Source organism: Mugil cephalus, chromosome 12, assembly GCF_022458985.1.
Source record: "Mugil cephalus isolate CIBA_MC_2020 chromosome 12, CIBA_Mcephalus_1.1, whole genome shotgun sequence".
Lineage (NCBI taxonomy): Eukaryota > Metazoa > Chordata > Actinopteri > Mugiliformes > Mugilidae > Mugil > Mugil cephalus.
Window position 1 is genome coordinate 6,590,438 of NC_061781.1, and position 24,543 is coordinate 6,614,980.

General features: G+C 40.5%; 1 protein-coding gene across 3 annotated transcripts in view; it reads left to right on the forward strand.

Moving 5' to 3' along the window:
* Positions 1 to 23,886, forward strand: part of hdac4 (histone deacetylase 4) — a 124,087-nt gene extending 100,201 nt beyond the window's left edge. For all 3 annotated transcript variants that reach the window (XM_047600382.1, XM_047600383.1, XM_047600381.1), the window contains 7 exons: positions 827 to 946; positions 1,036 to 1,133; positions 6,959 to 7,077; positions 7,796 to 7,929; positions 17,067 to 17,151; positions 18,517 to 18,658; positions 19,079 to 23,886. In XM_047600382.1, the coding sequence (XP_047456338.1) occupies positions 827 to 946; positions 1,036 to 1,133; positions 6,959 to 7,077; positions 7,796 to 7,929; positions 17,067 to 17,151; positions 18,517 to 18,658; positions 19,079 to 19,118 (738 nt within the window). In that variant the 3' untranslated portion in view covers positions 19,119 to 23,886. The remainder of the gene's footprint in view (positions 1 to 826; positions 947 to 1,035; positions 1,134 to 6,958; positions 7,078 to 7,795; positions 7,930 to 17,066; positions 17,152 to 18,516; positions 18,659 to 19,078) is intronic.
* The last annotated feature ends 657 nt before the right edge of the window (positions 23,887 to 24,543 follow it).

The following is a 24,543-nucleotide window of genomic DNA, read 5'->3' on the forward strand; positions in this document are numbered from 1 at the left end:
TTGTACATATAGTCACAAGGTGGTAATTTTAGTTTAAGTAAAATTTGTCATCATCTGACAAAATTTCCCACTAGAATAATATTTTTGCTTTCGTACAAATGTTCCATCTATGTGCGAGTTAAAGAATGTAGCAGCTGTTATCTGACCTTTTAGCCTGGTCTTGGTCTTTGGTCTTGAATATTTAGGTCAGATACTGCCCTGGTTTTTTCAAAGAGTCTAATTTATAAGATGGTATGACAAAGCCTTTGTCGTGTCCAGGAGCAGTTCTCTTCAGTGGCATCCCTGGCTAGTCATGGCCATTCTCAAAAGCCTTTGAAGAGCTTTTTCATTTCCTCCTTGTCTGTCGCTGGGGAACTTTTAGCGCAACTAGCGAGCTCATTGTCATGCCACTCGCCCCAGGCTAACAGGGACATTTTTAGGACTGTTGTTTTAGAGCATTCTTTGGATATAGAAAATTAGGTCATTTAATTGATGTCATGTTGTTGGCAAAAGCGGACTGCCATTGAAGTTAATGTTTTATTGAATCCTGCTGGCCATCCTTTTTTGTAACAGGCTGCAGCTCAAATCCAGACTAATTGTATCTGTCTGGTAGTGTAGGGATCTCTACTTTATCTAAAGCGCAGGTACAAGTGGTTGATGGTAAAACACATTCATGCTCTAAATAAGTTGAAGTCCCATTTGGTGACAGGACAACTTCTACTATGTCCCCAGTGTTTAGTTGATAGTTTGAGTCAGTGGATAATTAAGTTCAAAATACTCATATTCTCATTTGTTGATGTCATAAGTAAAGGACAGGTTCTAAGTTCTGCCTATTTAATGTTTTCAGGATGTTCACCACGGTAACGGGACCCAGCAGGCCTTCTACACAGACCCCAGTGTCCTTTACCTTTCTCTGCATCGCTTCGATGATGGGAACTTCTTCCCTGGCAGTGGTGCACCTGACGAGGTTTGAAGGACCAGTAGCCTTCTGGTTTCAGGTTCACAAGTTTGACTTAAGACATCACAAATGAATTTATGTATGTTTGTGCATTATAGGTGGGAAGTGGTACTGGTGTAGGCTTCAACGTAAACATGGCTTTCACTGGAGGACTGGAACCTCCTATGGGTGATGCGGAGTATCTAGCTGCATTCAGGTAAGACATTATTTTGTGCTCTGCAGAGCGACTGTATGGACATACTTCTTTAAATATCGGTGTATCAGAGGGAATAATTTTGAAAAAAATGTCAACAATCTACTTCTTTCTGTCACAGTAGAACGTTTTATCTGTCAGGAGCCGTTTAGTAGACAGGGGACTCATTCTCATACCACGTCTGATATCTATTAGGTCCACTAGCTGGGCCTATATACAACCTGCCACACACACACACACACACACACATACATACACATACATACAGGCAGAGAGTCAATGCAGACACGTACTTGTCTCTTACACATTTCCAGTCCATACAGCTGGAAAGGAGCAGGCCTGGATTTGTTCCAGGTCTCTTTGAAGATGAATCCATGTTTGCAACCGTGTGTCCATCTGGCCTGAGCTCGACACATCAAACCGACAGGCCACTGTCTCAGTGCAGCTTTCGGCACGAAATTCCCAGGAAGCACACCTTAGCCTTCTAATGCACCCCAGAACCCTGTGTGCTCACTCTCTCCCCCTCTCTCTTTTATTCTTATCTCCCCTCCCCATCCTCCTTCTGTGTGCATGTGCACTGATGACAACCGCATAATATATATCAGAGGCTTTATTTATAATCCGTATCTAAAACCAGCAGCTATTGCAGTATACCTTGTACACAAGTTGGTATATCATTATGCTCCATCAGTGCAGGTAAAAAAAGTAATGATCTTTGTAATGCTGTTTAATACTACTGGCCTAACTTATACATGAAGACTAATTTCTCTGTATAGCATCAGTTTTACTGTTTATGAATTTTAATCCAGGACCCATTACTGGCGGCCATAGCTGAGGAGAGTGCACATCATGCTGGATCGTTAGAGTTGTTGCTGTTATAATTCAATATTGAAAAAGAAGAAGAAGAAAAAAGACATAAATTTTACATTGCTGTCACTACAGCTCTGGGCTGAGGCTGTAGTTTTATAGTTCCATCTAGACTGAAATCAAAAGAGAAAGAAAATTAAAGTTTTGGACTACTTTGCACAATTATATCTGCAATGTTCTCTGTCCAGTGCATAATTATGTCATTAACTGACGGCTGAGTGAGAGTGGACACGCAATATTTCCTGTTGACCTCAGAAATATTTGTTTGTCATTAATAATGTATGTTAATAATAAAATTTCTAATTATAGTAAATTCATCAAGAACAAGCTGAGCAAACCCCCAGTCACATCATCTGGAAGCACTCTTTTATACAGTAGTTCTGACATATTTGTCCAGGGATGCATTCATGCATCTGAGTGAACATGCATGTGGTGGATGTTTGTGTGTGTAACACGAGTTAGTAAATCTTTGCATTATGAGAGATTTCTGAAGATATAAAGGGAAAAGGTAGAGTGACTTAATCCCCTGAGGCTTCAGCAGTATTGGACAATTTATAACCGCCATGGGACACCAGCATACCTGTTTTCTGTCTCATAGATTTAACACACACACAATTCTGTCTTGCTTGTACATACACACACAAAGTAACACAGATGCAGATGCTGCATAGACCTGTGCATCTACGGTATAAATGCGCTCCACACAAGCTCAAAGAAATGCATAATACATGAACATGCACAAATGAAAATGGACAAATTCACAGTGGAACAGATGTGCGCATGCATACACCTTTCATACACGTGTAAGCATATACAGACTCTCTCTCTTTGGGTCTCATTGTTTGTCTGTGTGTTGTGGTCCTCTGCTTCTTCCCCCTCTGTCTTGAGGAGGGGATGCGTGCCTTGCGGCCAGCACCTTCCCATTCCTCTGCTGGCCGGTGCCACGTTGCATTTGCAGGGGATCAAGTCTGAGCCTCCAAAAAGCACTGAGAAAAAAGATAAGAAAATTGGCCCTAATGAAAACCAGAAGCGCCATCTCTCTCTCTCTCTCTTTCTCGCTCTTTCACTCGCTCTCTCGCTCTCTCTCCTTTCCCTCCCCTTCCCACCTTCACCCCCTTTTTTTTACCATGAACTTGGAAAGACGAGAGAGGAGGAGAATTAAATTTAATTCAAACCAGCTCTCCGCAGTGCCAGATGACAGGGCTTTGAAGTGTAAGTGTGCGTGTGTGATTTCTTTTGCTCTCTTATACTCTCTCTCTCTCTCTCTCTCTCTCTCCTACAAATCTCCTCTACTTTTTTATGAACGAAGGGGGAAGCCTTCAAGTTCTGCAGTTTAACCATTTGTTGGCTGCTTTGACAAGCGCTGCACCCTCTAAAGGACAGAGTCCATAATTCAAAGTTCTCTAGGTAGATGATGATATGGTTTTCTCACGGAAAAAGAGGTGTTTGGCAGAAGTACATGTTTATTTTTCTTTTCAAAGAATGACATAGCTGATTTATTATTGGACATATTCACACAAAAAAATGTTTCTATGATTTGTTTGTTTTTTTTTTTGTTGTTTTTTTCTATCCCATGCTTCACTACATTGCCATAGTTCAGCCCTTTTCTCTTCACATTATAGTCCTGGATTTCATTGCATCAGAAGTCATCATCAGGATCTGGCAATGGATAAATTAGGGACTAGAGTAATTACACAAAGATGAGAATTCCCTAGAGAGGAAGTTTTCCTTGGCTCAAAAAATGACCACTATGCCAAGACTTACAACTATATTAACCTGTGTGATTACAGTTGCGTGCACATGAAACCGTCTTGGTAGTCAAGTGCCAAAAACTGAAGGTGCTCATTGTGAATAGTGGAGGAAAAATTATTTAGAGCAGAGCTTGTTAAAGCCAGCAGATGTTATAGGGACACGGGAAGGATGTGTGTGCACGGGCAGAGATGCTGGCATTAGTAAAGGATGTCTTCCACCATGAGAAAGTCAGTTTATCCACCACTGGAAATACCAGCGAAAATAGTTTTTAGTCTTTTAGTCTTAGCTTTGTAAATGTAGACCTTAACTGTTGCCACATTGATTTCCTTTTTTATTTTTTTAAAGTGTCTTTCAAAAGTCGCCAAATATTACAAACTACAATTCTAAGTGCTATAGTTTAACAACCGAACAACTTTTCCTGATGCTTTCTGTACATACAAACACCCCCTTCCCTACCATACGCACACACACCTTTCATCACACCTCCACAACTGACAAATGAACCTGTTGCCAGGTAACTCAAACAATACTAAAGAGAAGTTAATGGTACAAAACAGCCAGTAATTTTATCCAAACTACAATCTAACTGGGAGAGAGCCAACTGTGGTTTAAATTGCAAACACTTTGCTCAGGATGTCCCATAGCTTACGGCTCCATCGTAAACTCTTCCCTCTCTTAATTAACAAAAGTCTTTTTCATCTCTGCATACATAGCCTCTGATTCACGCACAATTAGTCTTTCTCAAAACCACTCACTTCCTTCTATGCCAGTCTGCTAATTGATCACTGCGGCTTTTTGTTTCTTTAAATGTCAAGACATTAATCCTGGAGGAGGGAGCTTGAACTGATGACACCAGCATTTCTCAGCATCGCAACCAGAACTGTTTCTGTCTGTGTTTAAGGTTGGAGGAGGGGGTGGAGGAGCCCCTTGCGGTTGAAATATCCTTGGTGGTCAAGGTTTTCCTTTGCGTCGTGTGTCAGCCCACATAAGCCTTTGTGGCCGACTCCCTTTAGTGTTGGGTCTTTTATGACCCAAATGTTAATGACCCAAGTCTCTGTGTATGTGTTCGGGGGTTGGGTGGTCTGAACAAAATTAAGTATCTTAATTTCACACAAAGTTATCCGTGAGTTCTTCTCGTGAAGATGTTTGTGTTGTTGACAGCTGTTTTCCTTGAAGTATATGAAATGTTATAACAAAGACAGATTTTCTGTAGCCGTACATGGCATTTTTACCTTGTCCTTCTAGTGTTCCTTTATGTCTTTACATGCTCAGTTATGTCATTGTTTCTTTCTTTGTTTTTTTTTCTTTGCATCTCTATCTTATTCACTGAGACTCTTTCATCTTCTTTACATGACGTTTTCTTTTGAAATGTTGCCAGATGCATGCTAGCTCACAGTGACGCACGCACTGCGTGTATCCTTACTGTCTGGGACTCCCAAAAACCTCCTAATGCTACATCCCGCCTCACCCTCAGACAGCTGTGTGTACGTATGAGTGTTGTGTTGTGGTGGGGGGTGGGGTGTGCACGGCTCAAGGTTATAATTTGGTGGTGAGCAAGAGCTGGAAAAACCTGTGGCCTACGGAGTTCAGGGCATGCTGCTCACCCACAGCCGGCAAACCAGCACCGTGTTCTTGAGGTCAGCAAAGTACAGGGGACCTGCAGCGGAACCCTGTGGTACTCCATCACTCGGAGACCTCACCAAAACACTACTTGCCCAAATATCGCAGACCCCAAAAAAATTCTTGCGCAGGGCTAGCGGTCCCACAGTGAATTTTGTTTTGCCATCTGGGCAAGTCCAACTATTTATGAACTAAGATATACTAAATGATTTTAAACCACGATGCCATGACACATAATACTTTCCTAAAGTCGGTTAGGCTTTTAAAATACTTAGTATTAATGCCTAGTTTAGTGAATGATGACTGCTTCCTAATTTATAGAAACGCTTTAAGTTCCAGAACATTAAGTTTTCTAATCATTTGTTTCGTATTTTTAATCTACACAGAGTGTAGATAATCTCATATGGTTTGATATTTTTATTACAAAGTTTCACCCCAATTTGTTTAATTTTATTTTCCATAATCTAATCTTTCGGTACATAACGGTCTAAACCCACGTCCTCTATGCTCTTTATTTCTAAACCTGGTCATCGTATAACCAAGACTGGATTTTCCAACCAAATGAATCAATGAATTATTTACACATTAACCCACTGTTGATTTGGCTTCTGTGTATGACACATTGCACCCAAGCATTCGTTACCAGTTGTGTGTCAGATGAAGGTTGCACACAAACATCCCTCATTCACCACACCCATCCAGTGTTGGAATTATCCTGCGTACTTGACACACGTTACACATGTAATTATATCTGTCTTTCCGTTTTTCCTTTTTACTTGGGACCTTGTAGTGAGTTGCTGCTGCCACATCTCCAAACTTATCCCTTCAAAAGATACTGTAAAAAGTAAAAATAAACTGCACACAACATCACAAGGACAGTAAGGAAACTATCTCTGCAAACATTTAATCTTAATACCAGTCTAGTACTCTTAAATTGCACCCGTCCTCTTTGAAGCCATGAGGTGACTATGTTCAGAGTGTTGTTAGCAGGCCTATATCAAGCAAATCATTATTTCACTAACTTTGCTATTTATTTTGCTATTTGTTTTAGTTTTATTAGTTTTTGTGTTCTTTACTTGAAAAGTAAAGTAATGAAAATCATACATGATGTACTGAATATACATATATATATATACACAGAACCTGGCTTTCAGTTCTACCATTGCCTTGTAGAACTAGTGCTCCCAGTACTTCAGATCTGAATCTGCCTTTATGCTCATCTGTAAGTTCCACGTCCTTTGACATAGTTAAATGCATTTGAAATGTGGTAGTGGGGAAAATATAACAGTTTATATTCACATGGGATAGTTTCCAGTGTTGGTGTCATGAAATCTGTTCTTGCAGTGGGTTGTGCAGCGACTTCTTACTGGACACATTGGATTTCGAACCTCTCTTTTCTGGCCTTCCCCATGGAAGACAGCAAGCCAAAAAACAAATGTTTTTATACAACAATCACTGTAAAAGCCACAATATAGGAAACACGAAGATGACAGAAAACGTACCTCCTTCTCTTTGATGTCTTACATCACCATAGTCACTATAAATACCTTCATTTGTTGACTTTGTTGATTTTCTGTTGGTTACTCTAGGACGGTGGTCATGCCTATTGCCAACGAGTTTGCCCCAGACATGGTCTTGGTATCTTCAGGCTTTGACGCAGTGGACGGACATGCCCCACCCCTGGGAGGATACACACTGACAGCCAAATGTAAGAAAACAGCTATCCAGTAAATGTGTTTTAATTTGACCCAATTAATTAATTTGTTCTAAACCATATGCCCTTTTTATACAATTGACAATTTTATCATGAAAGTGCATTTTAATGCATATCCACTACACTCATGTTGTTTACTGTGCATCGCAACACCAATTTCTGATGGAAGAAAGACTGACACGCACATATTTTGCATATTTTGCGCCTCTGACTTTGGTATGCAGATAGAAACCATGGCGTGCCAGCAAAGAGCTTTTTTAAAACCGTCCTGCTGATCTCAAATAGAGCAGGGGTCTTGGTTGTCAAAGGGGGGGATATGGGTGGTTTAGAGAGGATTGCAGGAAGAGGGGATAGGGTAGAATTTAGGGGAGAATAAAGTATGACTGAATGCATGCATTAGAACTCCCCTCCGCCTGGGAGGAAAAACATCAAAGGCTGAGACCAAGACTAAACGCAAAGCTGCATTTATTAAAATTAAACCTGGCTCATATTAGAGCTTGCTTTTTGGCCTCCAGTAAATCCACAGTGCACTATCTTTCTCTTTCCTCTCTCTGATGCAGTCACCCATTCCTTCATCCATGGACCAACCTCTTTTTCTGTCTTTGTTCTTTGATCAATATCCAAAAAGGAAGTTTGGGACTCATTTCGTTCTTTTCCTCTTGCCCCCACCCTATGTGTGTCTTCTCTTTGCTGTCATTTCCTGTGTGTCCAGGCCTTGGCTACCTGACCAGGCAGCTGATGGGTCTGGCAGGCGGTCGCTTGGTGCTTGCCTTGGAGGGGGGTCACGACCTCACCGCCATATGTGATGCCTCTGAAGCCTGCATCTCTGCACTGCTTGGCAATGAGGTAAGATTAGAACCAAGAAGAGGGGGAATGAATCCATTATTTTAAAAGTTCCTGTTTTTGAATATACTGCTACATTAAATAAAATGCACAACCTGCTAAGGATAACACCTATTATTGACACATAAGTTTGTTGTGCCCTTTTTTTTTTACAAAAAAATATATAAGATTAAGATCCTATCAGCCATATAGTGTGATGCTTGTTAAATTATGCATCTGTTTGAAGTAATACATTATTGGTTTATTAGTGTAGTATGTTTAAATGATGGAAAAACTTAAGGCAGTTGAGGGACATCTGCTTTATTTGTGTACTGTGATTCATGGTTTACAGCAGAATACAGACTAAGCCTCCCACAATTTTTTTTTCAACTTAGACAGATATAGATGCTCGACTGCTTTGTGCGGCTTATATTTGTAGAAGAAAGATTATAATACAAAGTATTCTTGTAATGATATATAAGGAAAAAAGTATTAAAAAAAATATTTAAAAAAAATGGTCAGTGGAACCTTTTCAATTACAGGGAGCCTTAACCCTTACCCCGTGGTACTCCATCACTGGTGCTTCAGTGAAACAGGGAGAGACACTTTTTGTGCTATCAGGGAAATCCAAGTATTGATGAGTTACATCCTAAATTATTCTAAAGCAGGATGTTACGACACTGATTTTATTACAGTGGTACTAAAGACTACATAAGTAACATACAGTTGAAACCAGAAGCTTACATACTCTGTAAAAAGACACTTTTTTTTCTTGCTGTCTGAACAGGAGACTAAACTTCTCCTGTTTTAGGTCAGTTAGGATTACAAAAATGATTTCTTTTTGCTAAATGCCACAATAATGAGAGAGATTCTTTTTATTATTTTCTTTTAAGTCAGATGTTTCCATACACAAAGATGTAACTGAAGGAAAGCTTGGATGATGATGTCATGGCTTTAGAACCTTCTGATAAGTTAACTGACAACATTTGAGTTAATTGGAGGCATTTTAAGGCCACACCTCAAACACACTCCTTCCTTGTTTGACAAATCTAAAGAAATCAGTCAAGATATCAGGAAGAGAGTTGTGGAGCTCCACAAGCCTGGTTGGTTATTGGGTACAATTTCCAGATGATTGAAGGTGCCACTTTCATCTGTTCAAACAATTATATGCAAGCATAGACACCATGGGAATGTCCAGCCATCATACTGCTAAGGAAGGAGACAGGTTCTGTGTCCCAGAGATTAACGTATTTTGGTCCGAAACATGCAAATCAACCCCAGAACAAATGTTTAAGACCTTGTGAAGATGATGGCTGAAGCTGGTAAGTGTCATTATCCACGGTTAAACGAGTCCTATACTGACATGGGCTGAAAGGCCACTCAGCAAGGAAGAAGCCATTACTCCAAAAGCAACATAAAAAAAGCCAGATGACAGTTTGCATATGACCTTCATTTTTGGAGACATGTCCTGTGGCCTGATGAAACTAAAGTGGAACTGTTTGGCCATAATGAGCATCGTTACATTTGGAGGAAAAAGGGGGAAGCTTGTAAGCCTGGGAACACCATCCCAACTGTGAAGTATGGGGGTGGTAGCATCATGCTGTGGGGCTGTTTTGCCGCAGGAATAACTAGTGCACTATAGACAGCATCATCAGGAAAGAACATTATGTGGAAATATAGAAGCAGCATCTCAAGACATCAGCCAGAAAGTTAAAGCTTGGGCGCAAATGGCTCTTTCAAAAGGACAACAACCCTAAGCATACCGCCAAAGTAGTTACAAAGTGGCTGAAGGACAAAAAAAATTAATGTTTTGGAGTGGCCATCACAAAGCCCCGATCTCATTCCCATAGAAGATTTGTGGGCAGATCTGAAAATGCGTGTGAGGCAACCCTGACTTAGTTAAACCAGTTCTGTCTGGAGGAATGGACCAAAATTCCAGTAGACTACTGCGAGAATCTTGTGGAAGGAAACCCAAATGTTTGACCCAAGTCATACAATTTAAGGAAATGCTACCAAATACTAAGGAAATGCATGAAAACATCTGACTTCAAATTATCTGAAATATTCTCTCTCTCATTATTGTGGCATTTAGCAAATAGGAATAATTTTGGTAATCTGAGAAGTTTAGTCTGATTTAACTTCAGACAGTGTGGAAAAAAAGGTTTGTGTCTTCTTACACAGTGTATGTAAACTTCTGGTTTCAACTGTTGCTTCTTAAATTATAGAAACACGTACTCAGAATCTGGAGTTATGTAAAAAATTGTTTCATTCATTTTAATTTCATAAATTGTCATATATGATCCTTCTGTGCAAAACTGGAATTAAACACACATACTCTTGGCCCTCTTTCTCTAAACATGTTCACCATATAAACCAGACTGGATTTTCCAACCACAGATTTTGATGAATCATTACACAAGTGCCCCACTGTTGATTTCTGTTTACAATTTTCACTCAAGCGCTCGTAACCAGTTGTGTGTCAGATGAAGGTAGTACACAAACATCCCTCATTCACCACACCCATCCAGTGTCAGAATTATCCCCTGTATTTATAACACATACACACATGCAATTATATCTGTCCTTCCGTTTCTCCTTTTTACTTAAGGATCTTTTAGTGCGTTGCTGCTGCTAAATTTCCAAAGTCACCACTTCAAAAGTCTCTGTGGAAATCTTCTCTGCCACACATACTGTACATACAAACACATTAGGTGGATGCTTGCTTTAAAAATCCTGAAAGAAATCATAAATACAGTTAGAGCTACACTGCAAAAATTAAATATAACTTTTTCAGATGGATTTGAAATAAACTACACACAACATCACAGCATCAGGACAATAAGGAAACTAAAAACATGTCATTAAAGGTTTAACTTTAAGAGCAATCTTCTGACGTTTCCCCTGTCCTCTTTGATTTTTTTTTAAGACTTGTTTAATATTTGTTTGAAAAGTGAGATTATGTAAAATCATCCGTGACATATGTATGTGTCATTATCACTATGTTGTACTTGGTTGAAAACACTTTTAAAAATCAGGTTTCACATCTAATTATCTTGCCATACAAGCTCAGACTCCACGGGTGCCGAATAAGTAGGCTTTGTATATCAGGAGGGACTATCCAGACTGACATTACATTAGATTTATTTATTTTTGTTCTCAGAAAGTGACCACGCTCAAGTGTTGCTGCAGGCCTAACCACAAGCGCAACCTCCAGTGTTGGTTGTCACTGGAATGGCTTCTGTACCTGCTAAAGACATTATCTCATGTCCAATGAGGCATTCAGAACAGTACAAATGCAGACAGATCGAGATCTAGTTCTACAGTTTTTCAGTTCTACAGCTTTAATTAGTTATAGACCGCACCTCTCAGTGTAGTTGTGTGCTGGTTGTTTGACTGTACATAGTCAATTTAGGGCTTGGCAATACATTGGAGGTAAGAAAAACTCAAAAAAATCCAGCTAATAGAAATCAGTTTATCATGTCCTAGCATCAGTGTTTATAAATGTCGTGTTACACAGAAACAAGTCAGTGCTGTCACTTGAGTAGTATTGATCACATTAAATATCAGCTGGGTTTCCTTAAATGTTAACCATTTGATTAAAAAATCAAAACAAGTTAACCTCATATAAATAAAATCAATAAGCCCTTTTATTTTATCTGTTTCATTCCTGGAGATCTAAACATCTATACATGAACATCTTCTTCCAGCTTTCCACATTTCCCAAGCTATAAATAAGTTCATGAAAAATATATGGCCTTGTTCCATGTGGATGTTGGATGTGAAGCAAAACAAACACAACTGTAACAAATGATCACATTAATTAAACTCTGTGACAGTGCAAGTTCACTGTCATGTGAGACATGAATATACTGAGAGCTGCGGACCGACTAAACTTGAAAGGAACTTTGAATTGATAATGGACAGACTGGGGCTTATTTACTGGACTTTGGATCATGCTTGCAATGTTATTAATCTTTGGATGAAGGCACTGCTCCGTGCCAAACCTGTCAAAGAAAGTTAAAGCACTGGGGAAATTTGCAAACTTAGAGGCTTAATCTAATAACTTAACTCTGGTTACTTACACTGTGCCACCAATGACTCAAATCTAAAGTATCCCGCCATAGCACTGCCATTACATCTAAGGCCTCACGAATGCAAGGACACCTCAGCAGGGCGGATCCTTTTTCTTGTCAGGGAGGTTTGTGTGCAGGACTTCGAGTTTGAAGGATGCTCTCGTTACTCGCACACCGCCCTGCAGCAAAAATATTTTATTGGACCAGAGGCTTTGCTTCTCAGGTTTCAGATGCCCACTGAGCACCGGCCTCAGCAGGGGTTTTGTATGAGGTCCCTGGATGGGTGCCATAGGGATCTGAATCTTTAAAAATAGGCAGTAGGCGTCAATTGCCTCAGCCCTGCAGGGCACCCTACTCACCTTGTCACCCTCTCACCCGGGGCCCCGTCACTGAGACACATCTGAAAATCATTACCCTCACACCTTTTCAAGCAGGTCAGCCTGGGTCAAAGGATCAAATAGTAAATGGAAATTGAAAATGCGCCTTTTTAGTTCAGAACTACAATGTCTAGAATGTAACGCACCTCATATTAATTACCAACCACAGACTTTGGTTTGGAATGTGTGGCATGCGTCCACGTGAACCATAAGCCCATTGAGTCACCTACAGTCTCAAGTTAACTTCTGGGAAAACTTTCTTTTTACAGTCACACAAGTGATAATTACTCTGTTTCATCAGTCATTTTTTTTGGACTCGGGAAGAACAAACTAAGTATGTCGGATCGGTAACGCAACAGAAGAGGTAGAACTAAAGGCCTTATTGGCATAGAGGACTTAACACGAGATCCGTGAAAAAGCCTTGAACAACAAAAATGTGAATGTTTTTGACTTCTCTAGACCTTTAGCAGCAAGTGATGTCAGCTGTTTGAACAAAGGCAGATCATTCAGTTGCTTGGAGTGATGATAGCTGATAGCAGAAAAAAAAGAGGCTAAAATGTCTCTGATCAGATCAAAAAAGCAGGAAATAAGTGTTTTTATCATAATCTCAGCAGCAGTCTAATGGTCAAAGAATGTGGCTGGAAAACGCCAGTGGGGAACTGATCTAGAGAGAAAGAGTAAAGGCATGTTTTCTTGTTTAGTTTCATTAGTTTCATTTATTGTCAAAGTCCGATAATGGCCTCACAGCATAGCACGTCTTAGAAAGAAGTTAAAGGCCAGGAATTTCCAGCCTAAAGGGGAAAGGTAGGCCTCACCAGTCTGAAAAAAAAAACAAGGTCATCTGGGCAACAGTTGGCTAACAGTCAGAACGCTTTTTGACTTCTTGGAGTGAGTCGACTGAATGAGTTGGGTTTTTTTTTTTTCCCTAGAATATATTTTAGTTTGTGCATGTCTGTCTGTCTGTCTGTGTGTTTTGGCGGAGTGGACCTAAGAATAAGAGCACAGCTGGATTAGCTGGTCAGCTGTGTTTTATTTATGTTGCTTCAAACCGCCTGAAGGTTTGTATTGTCTGGAAGTGTCTTGAACCCAGTACATCACCATAACAGAAACCCTGCCATAACTATATCTACTGTAGCCTAAATCACAAAATATGGATTGCATGACACTGTCTACACCAGTAAGCCTTGCTTTTAGTTTTACCAGTTTTACTGACAGATATGTCCCCAAACTACGTTAATGTGGGAGTTTTAAAGATTAATTTAGAATTGATATAATATAGCAAAACCCAGTTCTGTCCCGTGTGTTACTTAAAAAACAATATTAACGGTTGCAGCATTTTAAATAAGTCTAGAAAATCAAAGTGTAAAAGTCTGATTTTGGTAACCTCCACTTTGAAGCCAAAACATCCTGAAGGTGTTCCTTCTATCCTCCTCCCCACCGGTATAGCTTGTACATTAAGTTTTTACTGTTCACTCGTTTGAGAAATATAGCTGTGCTTTTATTGGCACTTTAAGACCAACTTTGCTATAATGAGCATTAGGTTTCCTTTGAAAGCAGCTCAAATTAGCTGGGAACTATGGGGAAGAAAATTGCTGAATGGACTTTACAGGCTGTTTTATTCACCCCCACCACTGTAATCTGTAATCGTGAAGTCTCTCTTGTTAAATAGCTCATGAATGATACATTGGCGACTACACTAGTCAACTCTGAACTCGGGACTAATTGATGATTGCTCGCAAACAGATGTTGGCTCAGTTCGAACCACGGTTGTTAGCAATTATTTGATAAACAACTGACTAATATGCTAATTGTTAGCAGCTGTCAGTGAGGTTATTCCGTGTGTTTGCACTCCAGTTACAGTAAGACGCTCGACTTCACCTGTCCCCCTTTGGGCCATACCATTCTCCACCACCCCCCCAACTACATGGCAAACCTACACCCATTGCAGAAAAAGGTCACCGTTTTTGCACAATACACATCATTACCTTGTTCAGTTAGCATAACATAATCAACTAGTTTCAGTGGCCGCCAGCATATGCACATGGACAACAGTAAACAATGAATGCCTTGTGCACTTTTCCTTTGCTGAACAAGTGGAATTCCTCTTCTTTCCACTGTTTTGGTTTCAGCCTCCCTCAGGAATGTTTTTACCGGGGTACATTCCTCACTCTCTGCTCATAGCTTTCCATGGTGTCTTGGTTTTGTTGACCGGGAACTTGTGCTTTGGACGACTGTCTTATACAGAGCTGTAGACTTCCTCAGAAATCAGTCAAATCCTGCTGAAAGGACTTTTCTCTACCCCTCTATGAAACTGCAACCAATCTGATGGCACCAAGATGGAGACATACAGGAGGCAAGGCCAGGGCCACAAACTCAAATAAACAGGAATGTCACCATGGATGATGTGGTAGACAAACGTATGCTTGTATATATTGCACTTGCGTGTCTGTGTGCGCGCTTATATGTAGTTGCCATACCTGCAGTGTTGGGGCCCCTGGAGTACCCTGACAAGAGCCATTAAAGTTTATAAGCGTGAGGCCCGGCTGTCAGTCAAGATGACAGGCTAGCCCTGTCTAACTCTGCTCTGAGGTGAACCCCGAAAAAACCTCAGAGAACCCCTGACCTCGCTCTGACAGGGAGCTGAGGTAAGCTGGATTAGTATGGGCTTGGCTAGGACTGGCTTAGTAGATGGTGGTTGTAGCCTGACAGTAGTTCTAAATGAAAGATTGATGATGTAAATCCCTGAGCTTAGAGTTTTGGAGAAGTAAACACAATTGGAGTAATGTTATAACAACTTTAGATGGAAAACCTGCTTGCATTTAACATGCTTCATTCAGCCATTTAACCTAATTAAACTGAGAAGGAGAACAAAATTACATTTGAACATACACATATTACATTAATTTATTTCCATCTCTAAAAGCAACATAAGTCGAGTCAAGCGAGGAAGCGTCCAGGCTGACTGTAGCTCTGGTTAGTCAAGATTACATGAGAAAGTATTCTACCAGCAGTGTGCTAATTTGTTTAGCCGACATCTTCTGGCCACTTTTGCTGAGGCTTGCTTTATTTTCTAAAAGACATCCGCAGTGCTCTCCTCGTGATCTCTAATGATCCGCATTTTGTGAATCAACACTGTTGCTGGTCTGAAAAAGTGTAATGTGAGCTGAATTGAATGGACAGTTTACATGTGTTTATCCAGTTAGTTATTGACAAGCCATGGATTGTACTGAATAGTGGTATGCCATATGTATCAAATATCAAACTCAGATTAATGGTGTCAAGACTGGTATCTTCCTGTGAGCCTTAGATTTTGAGTATTAAATTACATGCAATTATGTGAGTCATGTGAGATGCTTCCCTTTTGGACCAACCAACCCCTCTTTGTCATTAGAAAATTTCTGCGTAACCTCTTGATTTTAAGCATTGCAGTGTGGGGAAAAAAAAGTTTGGGTTTGACTGATTACATGTACAGATTGTTGAAATACAAAGGGTTAGATGTGCGGTCACTGGAAAAATATGTGCAGATTGCCTGTCATGTCCTTCACGCAAATTAGGCCATTAAGCCAATGCTACTTTTAAGAATCCTAAAGTGTTCTGGGTGATGGTGTCAGTCAAACAGCAAATAACCTGATGTAATTGGTGCACAGACTGAACAGTATTTATGTGTGTGTCTGTGTGCACGCACCTCTGTCCATTCTGCGCATGATGTAGCCTGTCGTGCCATAGCAGGATTAAAGTATCCCTCTCCCTAGACTGCCTTTTCCCTCAGCCCCAGTGGACCCCTCCCACACAATATTTGTTTTAATTAAAAGAAAACTTCCAGCCTTGGCCAAGCGAGACCAACCAACTATGACTTTTTCCTCTCCTCTCTGGCACTCTATTCCCAAATCTCAGGCCAAATCTTTATTTCTTTCTCTCTGTGTCTCTTTTTACATGCTTCTCAGTTGGTCTTCTACTCTCTTCGTTTTGTGACTGAGCTGAGCTGGATGCATGTTTTCTGTGGTGGAATGTAGAGCAGTATGAGATTGACAAAATCTTGTCGGCCAAGGGGGAAATTGAATCATTCCGGGTAGGGAAGGCACTTTGGGGAATACTGTAGCCCAGCTTCCTCTGAATTGTGGCTTGGAGAGTTTTATAAGCTTAACTATGTTCCCTGAGGTGTGTGTGTGTGTGTGTGTGTGTGTGTGTGTGTGTATGCGTGGATATATTGCAAGTGTAAGTATGTGTGTTTGTATGTGCAGACAGTTTCCAAGTGTGTGCATCTGTGTACACTTGTATGTGTCCTTAGAGTGGGACGCAGTACAAAGCACACATTGTAGTTTGTGTCAAAGAATAGCAAAGCTCTCTGTGAGTGGGAGGAGATGTGCATCTGCAGGCCTTTTTTCTATTGTGTCAGCAGCTCCAACTTGTTCCCCACCTCTTGGAGTGACTCCACGGTGGGCTGTGGTCCACATTCAGAAATGATCCTTTAAACCAGAAGGGAACCATATTAGTTCAAATGAGGTTTTGGAGCAATGCTCCTAAACACCTGTCAGTCACATTCATAAAATTACATGTCTGCACATACCCACAAAAAAATCCTTGAGAGATTTAATGCATTTAGCTAATGTTCACAGTATGTCCAGTGTCAAGTGTCTTAAATAACCACAAAGATTAATTGAAAAAGTTAATCAGGAAATGTTTTTTTGATATCATTTTCTGTTTGTTTCAGCTGGACCCCATTCCTGACGAGGTACTGCAACAGAGACCAAATGCCAATGCTGTGCACTCTATGGAGAAAGTAATAGAAGTTCACAGTGAGTTGATTATATACACCTACACACACCAGAGGTCGGCAGATACATTTCTTTCCTCATAGCATTATAAATAATATGTGGCCAAATTTAATGCTGTGTTTACACAAGTGGCAACGAGCTGCAATCCATTTTCAATGGAAGTCAACAATACGAAGTGACAAACTGAGACGTGACACATCAGAGTTGAGCCGGCTTCAACTTTTTTCAGAGCTACAGGGACGCGTCAATCAGTACCTTTAATCCTTTACGGGGCAAAGAACCATATATGGTAACTTCGGCACACATTTTAGTGCCAGTCAGTGAGGTTTAGAAGCATGTGGTTTTCACTCAGCCAATCAGAGAAGATCAAGGCAACATTCTCAGGTCAAATTAGGGTCAAATGTGGTCTGCAAGGTCCACCTCTGCATGAACTCTGAGTTTAACTGCTTTATTAGGTACCAGGAAGAAGTGGTCTAAAGTTGCCTAATGCTAGGGTCTTCCACAGACCCCCAAACTCATGGAGAGATTAAGATTAAGATCCCCTACCTACTATATGTGTTCTGTATTAAACTAGTTCTATTTTTAAATACACATTATAATTATCATGTACATATGCATTCAATATTAATCTATTCAAATAATGCACAGGTTAAAATATATATATATTTTTTTGAATTTCAAACATGTGCAACAGTAGAGTGGCCGCCCAACTGCCATGAACATAAACAAACCTGACATAAACATAATTACATACATGGGATTTCACCTGGAGACTCAATAGGCTCTCTTTAAATTTGTGGGGTAAAATTTAAAAAAAAAATGTATATAAAAAAATGTCTAATCAACCAAAGATTTTGAGACCCCCCTGCAGTACCTCCACCGACCCCCAAAGGGTCACTGACCCCCTGTTGAAGACCTATGGCCTAATGTGACAATGTGTATGTTAACGTGTCTGAATCAGCACTTATGTTCTAATTGTCTAAATACATGTTTACATTTGAGTACCACCTAAGGGCGAGGAACTGTAAATTATAAATTCATTAATGTTAATTTTCTCCATGAAAACTAGAAATTTTGAAAAATTTCACAAAAGTAACAAAGTCTTCTTATAACAACACTGGGGCTGAAATTTAGAGTGCCCTATAAAGGGTTAAAGGGATGACAATATCCAACAATTAAAACGAGTGTTTGAGAACCTCTTGGAACACAACTTGCTGACAGTAGCTGGCCACACTCATAAAAAGTACGTAACTTTTGTTGGCCCTAGTGTGAACGCAGCATATCAGTGAAACCAAGTGTTGATCTAGACTGTTCATACATCTACATGCACATGCCTCCTATTCACACTGAGTTCCAGTTACACATGTACCCTGTCATTGCTTCTAGGTAAGTACTGGCGTTCACTGCAGCGCTCCGCCTCCACACTGGGTTGTTCGTTGAGCGAAGCCCTCCAGCGTGATGCAGAGGAAGCCGAAACAGTTTCTGCCATGGCGTCCTTGTCTGTCGCCAACAAGCACATCGGAAAGAGGTATGTGGTGTTTGTAGCTGTTCTCAGAGACTGATTAACCTCATTATGCATTTAAAGGAATAGCTCAACAACAGCTTCTAATTCCCAACTGGCTTCCATTTAACTTAGCTTAGCACAAAGAGTGGAAACAGGTGAACAGCCGGCTCTGTCCAAAAATATTAAAGTACAAAAACCAGCGGAGTGGTATCGATTTTCCTAATCAGCTCTCTGTAAGCAAGCAGATTCATTGTTCTGGCTTTAAACCGCAGTTGGAAATGCGTATTATCTAGGATATAAGGATGATGTTTAGTGGGTTTGGTGTGTAAAGCATGCTGGATTCTACACATATGGTCATTTTAAAAGATCACAAATAGAACTAGACTAACATGCAGTACTGTAACCAAACATTATTTCTACTTAAGTTATCTTTTTTTTTTGCAGAGCTGAAGAGGAACCAATGGAAGAGGAGGGTCCTATGTAAAGAAACATCCCTGGCCTGTGACCACTCAGACAAGTCTTCATCTTTGATCCTCATCCAGTCAGTTCAAGCCTAAATTCTCTGTGTCACCCTGCCGTATCAATGGCACCTTATTACGGGAGACGACGAGCAGAGCTGACAGAAGTGGCACTCAAAGGAAACGGACCACTGACGATAAGCGATGCGTGCGTTGATCAGCAGAGCGGTCAGCATCAGTGTGTTGCCTTGCATTGCTCTTCAAGACGTTGGATTTAAGAGGATTGACTCAACTGTCCCACAATGACAGCCCCGAGTGCCAGTGCTTTTAAAACACTAGACAGGTGTACTTTTTGATTGCCAGTTGGAAAACACACACAGTTGTCTACTTTTCATATTATTCTGTTTTCTCTGTGCTTTAGCTTCATCTTTTCACTTTCAACAAGACCACCAGAGCTATCGTGATTGTGACTGCACTAAGGATGGATTCCCGCTTGATGGAGATGTCTCAATGAAAGGAACAATTTTCCAATGTTGTTGGAGATTACAGATTGGAAAGGTCAGCGGGTTTCCAAAATGACTGACAGTAATAGACTGTGCATTTGTGCCTTTATTTCAGACCTGGTGGATTTTTTTTGTTGAACTCCACTGAACGAGCCTTAAAACAGGTTTTGGGAGCGAGGTCTCTCCTCCCCAGCCCCTTGAACATTTCGATCCCGGCAAGACATCCACTGCCTGCATGTTGTTGGCACATAGACTGAAGGACCTTGGCATGTTTACCTAATGTCTCTCCCGACATCTTTACATTTTTCCCTCATTTTCAATCTCGGCTTGGAAGGTAGTTCCCAGCCACAAGTTGGAGGTGCCTCTGTTTAAAAGGAAGTTCAAGGTGGGATTTGTATTATCATATAATCATGTAACATATAGACATTAGTTCTTCTTTACCGAGGGAAGAGTTAAGTAGCATGCACTTTACTAGAGCAGCAGAAGACCTGGAAAGTAGAATCCTATTCATACGGTATGTATGTAGTTAGACAATAACGAGCCAAAGCATGACACACTATCTTCTCTGTACAACCCCACACACATAACAGACATAGCAGTGATGTTTTCTACACCAGAATAGTCTCACCTTTTGCAGAGAGACTGAAAGGAGTTACTCATAGAGGCCAATTTGTTGGACCAGCCCTCTCTTTAAGACAAATGTGTCTCCGTGGTAACAAGAACCACACCACCTGGGATTTTCCAGGAGGGTTCACTGGGCCTGCACGGGCTCCAACAGCTGGTTTAACATCTTCAGCCTCTTGTTAAACACATCTGCTGCCCAAATGTCAGGTGCTATGAAGCAGGTGTTTGTCTGTCAATATACAGTGAAGCACAGGCTGCTCTTTATACATTTATAATATTACACACATGTGCACATATTAGTTGTTTTAAGTTCAAATTTTCTTTTGATACAACCGGAGGGTCAAACGGATATATTGAGTGACTTTAAGTAGCACATGTAGCTCAGCTTCTCTTTTCTTTTTTTTCTTTTTTAACCCTATGTGGGGTTGGAGTTTTATTGTTACAGATACTGTATCAGATCTTATCTTATGAATGGAAAGATTACTAAATATAAAAAATTTAAAAAAGACAAGGAATAGTACTTAAATTGTATTCAAAATATTTTGGAACGGAATCCGAAAAGAATTCAGAAACCAGGCCAAATAATCAGACTGCAACACACCAATCACCACCACATCCTTTTGCAGAACTTTGAAAAGCTGCCTGATGAAGCAGCCTCAGTAACTGGAGAGCGTCAGACTGTACCAGCCGCTGTGGCCACTGTCAGACTTCCTGTCTGTAACCATCCTTCCAACTTGTGTTTGGCCCTCTGGGCAACTACCTTCAGCCTTTATTTCATCTGCAAGCTGTTACCGTTGTTGTTTACTGTACATAGGACACTGATATCCTGAGTATTCCTGCCACACACGCACACACACACACACGTACGTCTGTCAATGACTACTTCTACCTTTCCCTCACATCCGAGTCGATTTCCTCACTCTGTCGCCCTTTCAGTGGACTCCAGTGACTTATTTTTGTACTTTTTTAAATGTGTTATCCTGTTGTTTTGTACTTGTCCTGCGCTCTCTCTCTCTCTCTCTCTCTCTTTCTCTCTCTCCCTCTCTCTCTCCCTCTCTCTCTCCCCCTCTCTCCTCTCTCTGTTCCTCTGTTACATTGTAAAGCTGACTTACTTCAGAGCAGGTGAGGGCCCAGACTCTGATTTTAGTGGAACACGTTTTCTGGGTTCAGGGTTTTTAGCAGGAGAGGAGGAGGAAGCAAATGTTTCTACTTTGTATAATGATGGACAATTGTGTATTTACCGTCTGTTCATAGTAGATTTATATATAAAAAGAAATGAGTATATTATATATATCTATACATAATGAAATACTATGATCTTGTTTTTGAAGTTGGTATTGCAAAACTTTTCGTGGGTCTTGCGTACAGTCGACTGTTTCAGGGCGTTGCTGAAAGCCCCGTGCTGTCCTGGTGGAGCAGCGTTTTATTGGCCGTCGTTTTGTCTTTCAATAGTGATGACTAGTTTTTTTGCTTTATTTATCCCTTTGGTACCATAACACTGTTACAGTAGGTGTGCAGTTGCCCTCTGCTCAGCCTCACATAATTCATGCACATATTTGTACTATTCCATACTTTTCTTGCGTAGATGACATCTAATCTTGGCCGACATCTATTAAGTTTCGGTATTTTCAAAAAAAAAAAAGAGAGAGAGAGCGAGATGAGACCATAATTCAAAATCCGAATGCTACACTTCTTAAAAATGACTGATGTTATGATCTGTTCTCTCACATGTGTTTGGCTTCTTAAAGGTTTACAAGTTCATCCCGTAGCATCTCTGAAAGAAAAATGGGGAGGGTGGATTTGAACTGGAATGCAGCCATTCTGTTCCCCCGCTTTAAATCACAGAGATGACTTCGCAAATGAGCTTTCATGATCATCAGTTATTTTCTTATCGGTCCAAATGTCCCCACATTTAATTTCAATTACAACCTGTCGGGCCTGTATCGGTAATCTCATTCGTCAGCTGTGGTATGCGGGTGGTGCCTGTGTGTTTTCAGGGTGGCCTGCAGTTTAGCACGTCTTGTGTCCCAAAAAAAGAAAGGAAATAACACAGGTGTTTGATCCCTACAGCAGCCCACGTCTTTTCATCCTTGGAGGATGACGAAATTCCACTCCTGGCTCTTACTATACAGGCATCAATGTGTCTGGCTTAAAGGAATGGGGGAAAAATAGAAGCAAATTGTCGCATGACTGAAGTGGAGGCTACACAGTAGATTCCCTCAATTTGACTGAATGTATCTGACCTCTAAAAGCAGACAGATTGTGTCTCTTTGCTGATACACCTTTAATATCACACAATATCACTTAAATCACCTCCGATAATTCAGTTTTTGTGGATTCAAGTTTGCAGTAAATTACTACGAGGTAGGCTTTGCCCAAAAGATACCTAAACTCTAAGCGTTGGCAGTTTTATTCAGCTTTTTTCGTACATTCATTTCTACTAGACACCTACTCAAACTCTCTTGTTTTCTCTCCTGTGACTTTTGGCTCATTTGTTGTGCGACGTTTGTATACTTAACAGGGTATTTGTAATCGGCATGAGAAAATGCATATTGTCAGGCAATCCTGTATATGACCTCAGCTGGGATACTCTGACATCTTTGGCATTTGAAGAGACGCTTTTGAGTAACCCGGCCCAGAACATTCCCAGAACCTTTGCACAGCGGTGCCAGTCATGACTTGTCTTCTGTTTAATGCTTCGGTTTCTCAAACGCAGCCAAAACTAGCACTGTCTGGCTACTCTGGCCATCTGTCTTTACTGTCTTAAAACAATGTCCAGTAACCAAAAAGAGAAGAAGAAAAAAAAAGCATTACATTCCATTTTGTTATAATTTCCATTTATTATGAGGCAAATCTTTTTTTTTATTATTTAACCCTCATAGGTTGAAGAACTGTTTATTTAGGTGGTCTGGTCTGACTCCACTCCATTCCTCTTCTCTCTCTGCATGATCTGTATGTCTGCATGTACTGCCTACCTACCTACCTACCTGTCTGTCTGTCTGTCCCCTACCACATACCAGCACAACAAGGGATCAAGCACTGAAGGACATTAGTACTTTCACTGTATCCATACTGACTTTATCTTTTTACTGCTTTTTTTGTTTGTTTGTTTCTAGTGGGGAGGAGTTTGGGTGCGTTCCATGTTGTGTTTATACCTGTAGCATATGGAATCATCAAACCTGGAAGTTGAATATTTTACAAAAAGAAAAATGGAAAAAAAAATGTATCTAGCACAGACAATAGATTTTATTGTATTTATGTAGAAAACAACAACAATAGTTTTAGTGGGACGCTTTGTAAACTGCAACAACAGAATGGACACTTTCTTTCTTAATACCGGGCGAGATGTGACTTCGGTGGGTTTTTGTTTTTTTTAGGAAGACGTTTTGGTTCCTTGTCACATATGGACTTATCAAAGGGCTCCATCCAGACGCCTGGTCATTGTTACGGTCGCCATTCCAATAAATAAGCCAGTTATCTCTATGACCACTGTGGTTCAGAAACAGTTCTAGGTTTACATATGTATAAAACGCATATTCCTTTTTTTTATCACTTATGTTTTTGACTTGTTCCACCATTGTTACAGAAATAGTCAATTTTTCTCGGGAACCTTTGCTCTAACATGTTGTCTTTGACATCTACAATATAAAGTATTGTTTTGGAAAAACTGCAGTGTCTGGTTTTTATGTCTGTAATATTGGTTACTGCTTTTCTCTGCAAAGAAGAAGCAGAATTTAGCTCTGGTGGGGAAACATGTCCCCTGCTGCTTTGCCTAAAGGCAGATGTTGGCGATGTGCTCATCTCCTCATACACAATCTAAACTACTGTAAAGCATGACAGAAAGAAGATTTAACCTCAGCCGGTGAACATTTGTTTATGCCCTGTATGTTACTCTATGGCCGACTGTCCTGCTGCTTTAAAGACTACCGCACTTATTTCCTTGGCAGTCCTGTAGCGTTGCCAAACTTCTGATCAGAGGTGGGTAGTAACCAGAAACATCTACTGAAGTATACGCAGCAAGCTTTGGTTGTGAGTGCCGCTCTGAGGTCAGTACATCAGGCAAACAAGCTCACACTGGAGTGGAGGGGAGTGGTGTGTTTTGTGTTACTGATGAATAGAGAATACAGAACACATAATGCACAGCTACTTCTATATGGGTACTTGTTTCTACAAAGTAACAGTACTTTTACCTGAATATAATACACCCGCCTCTGCTCATGATGATTGTTTTGATCAAAACTGGTGCGGAAGGAGAAAAGATCTGTACATTATTCCACATACAAGGCTTCTTCAGCATGCAACCGACTGTGACCACAGCCTCTCA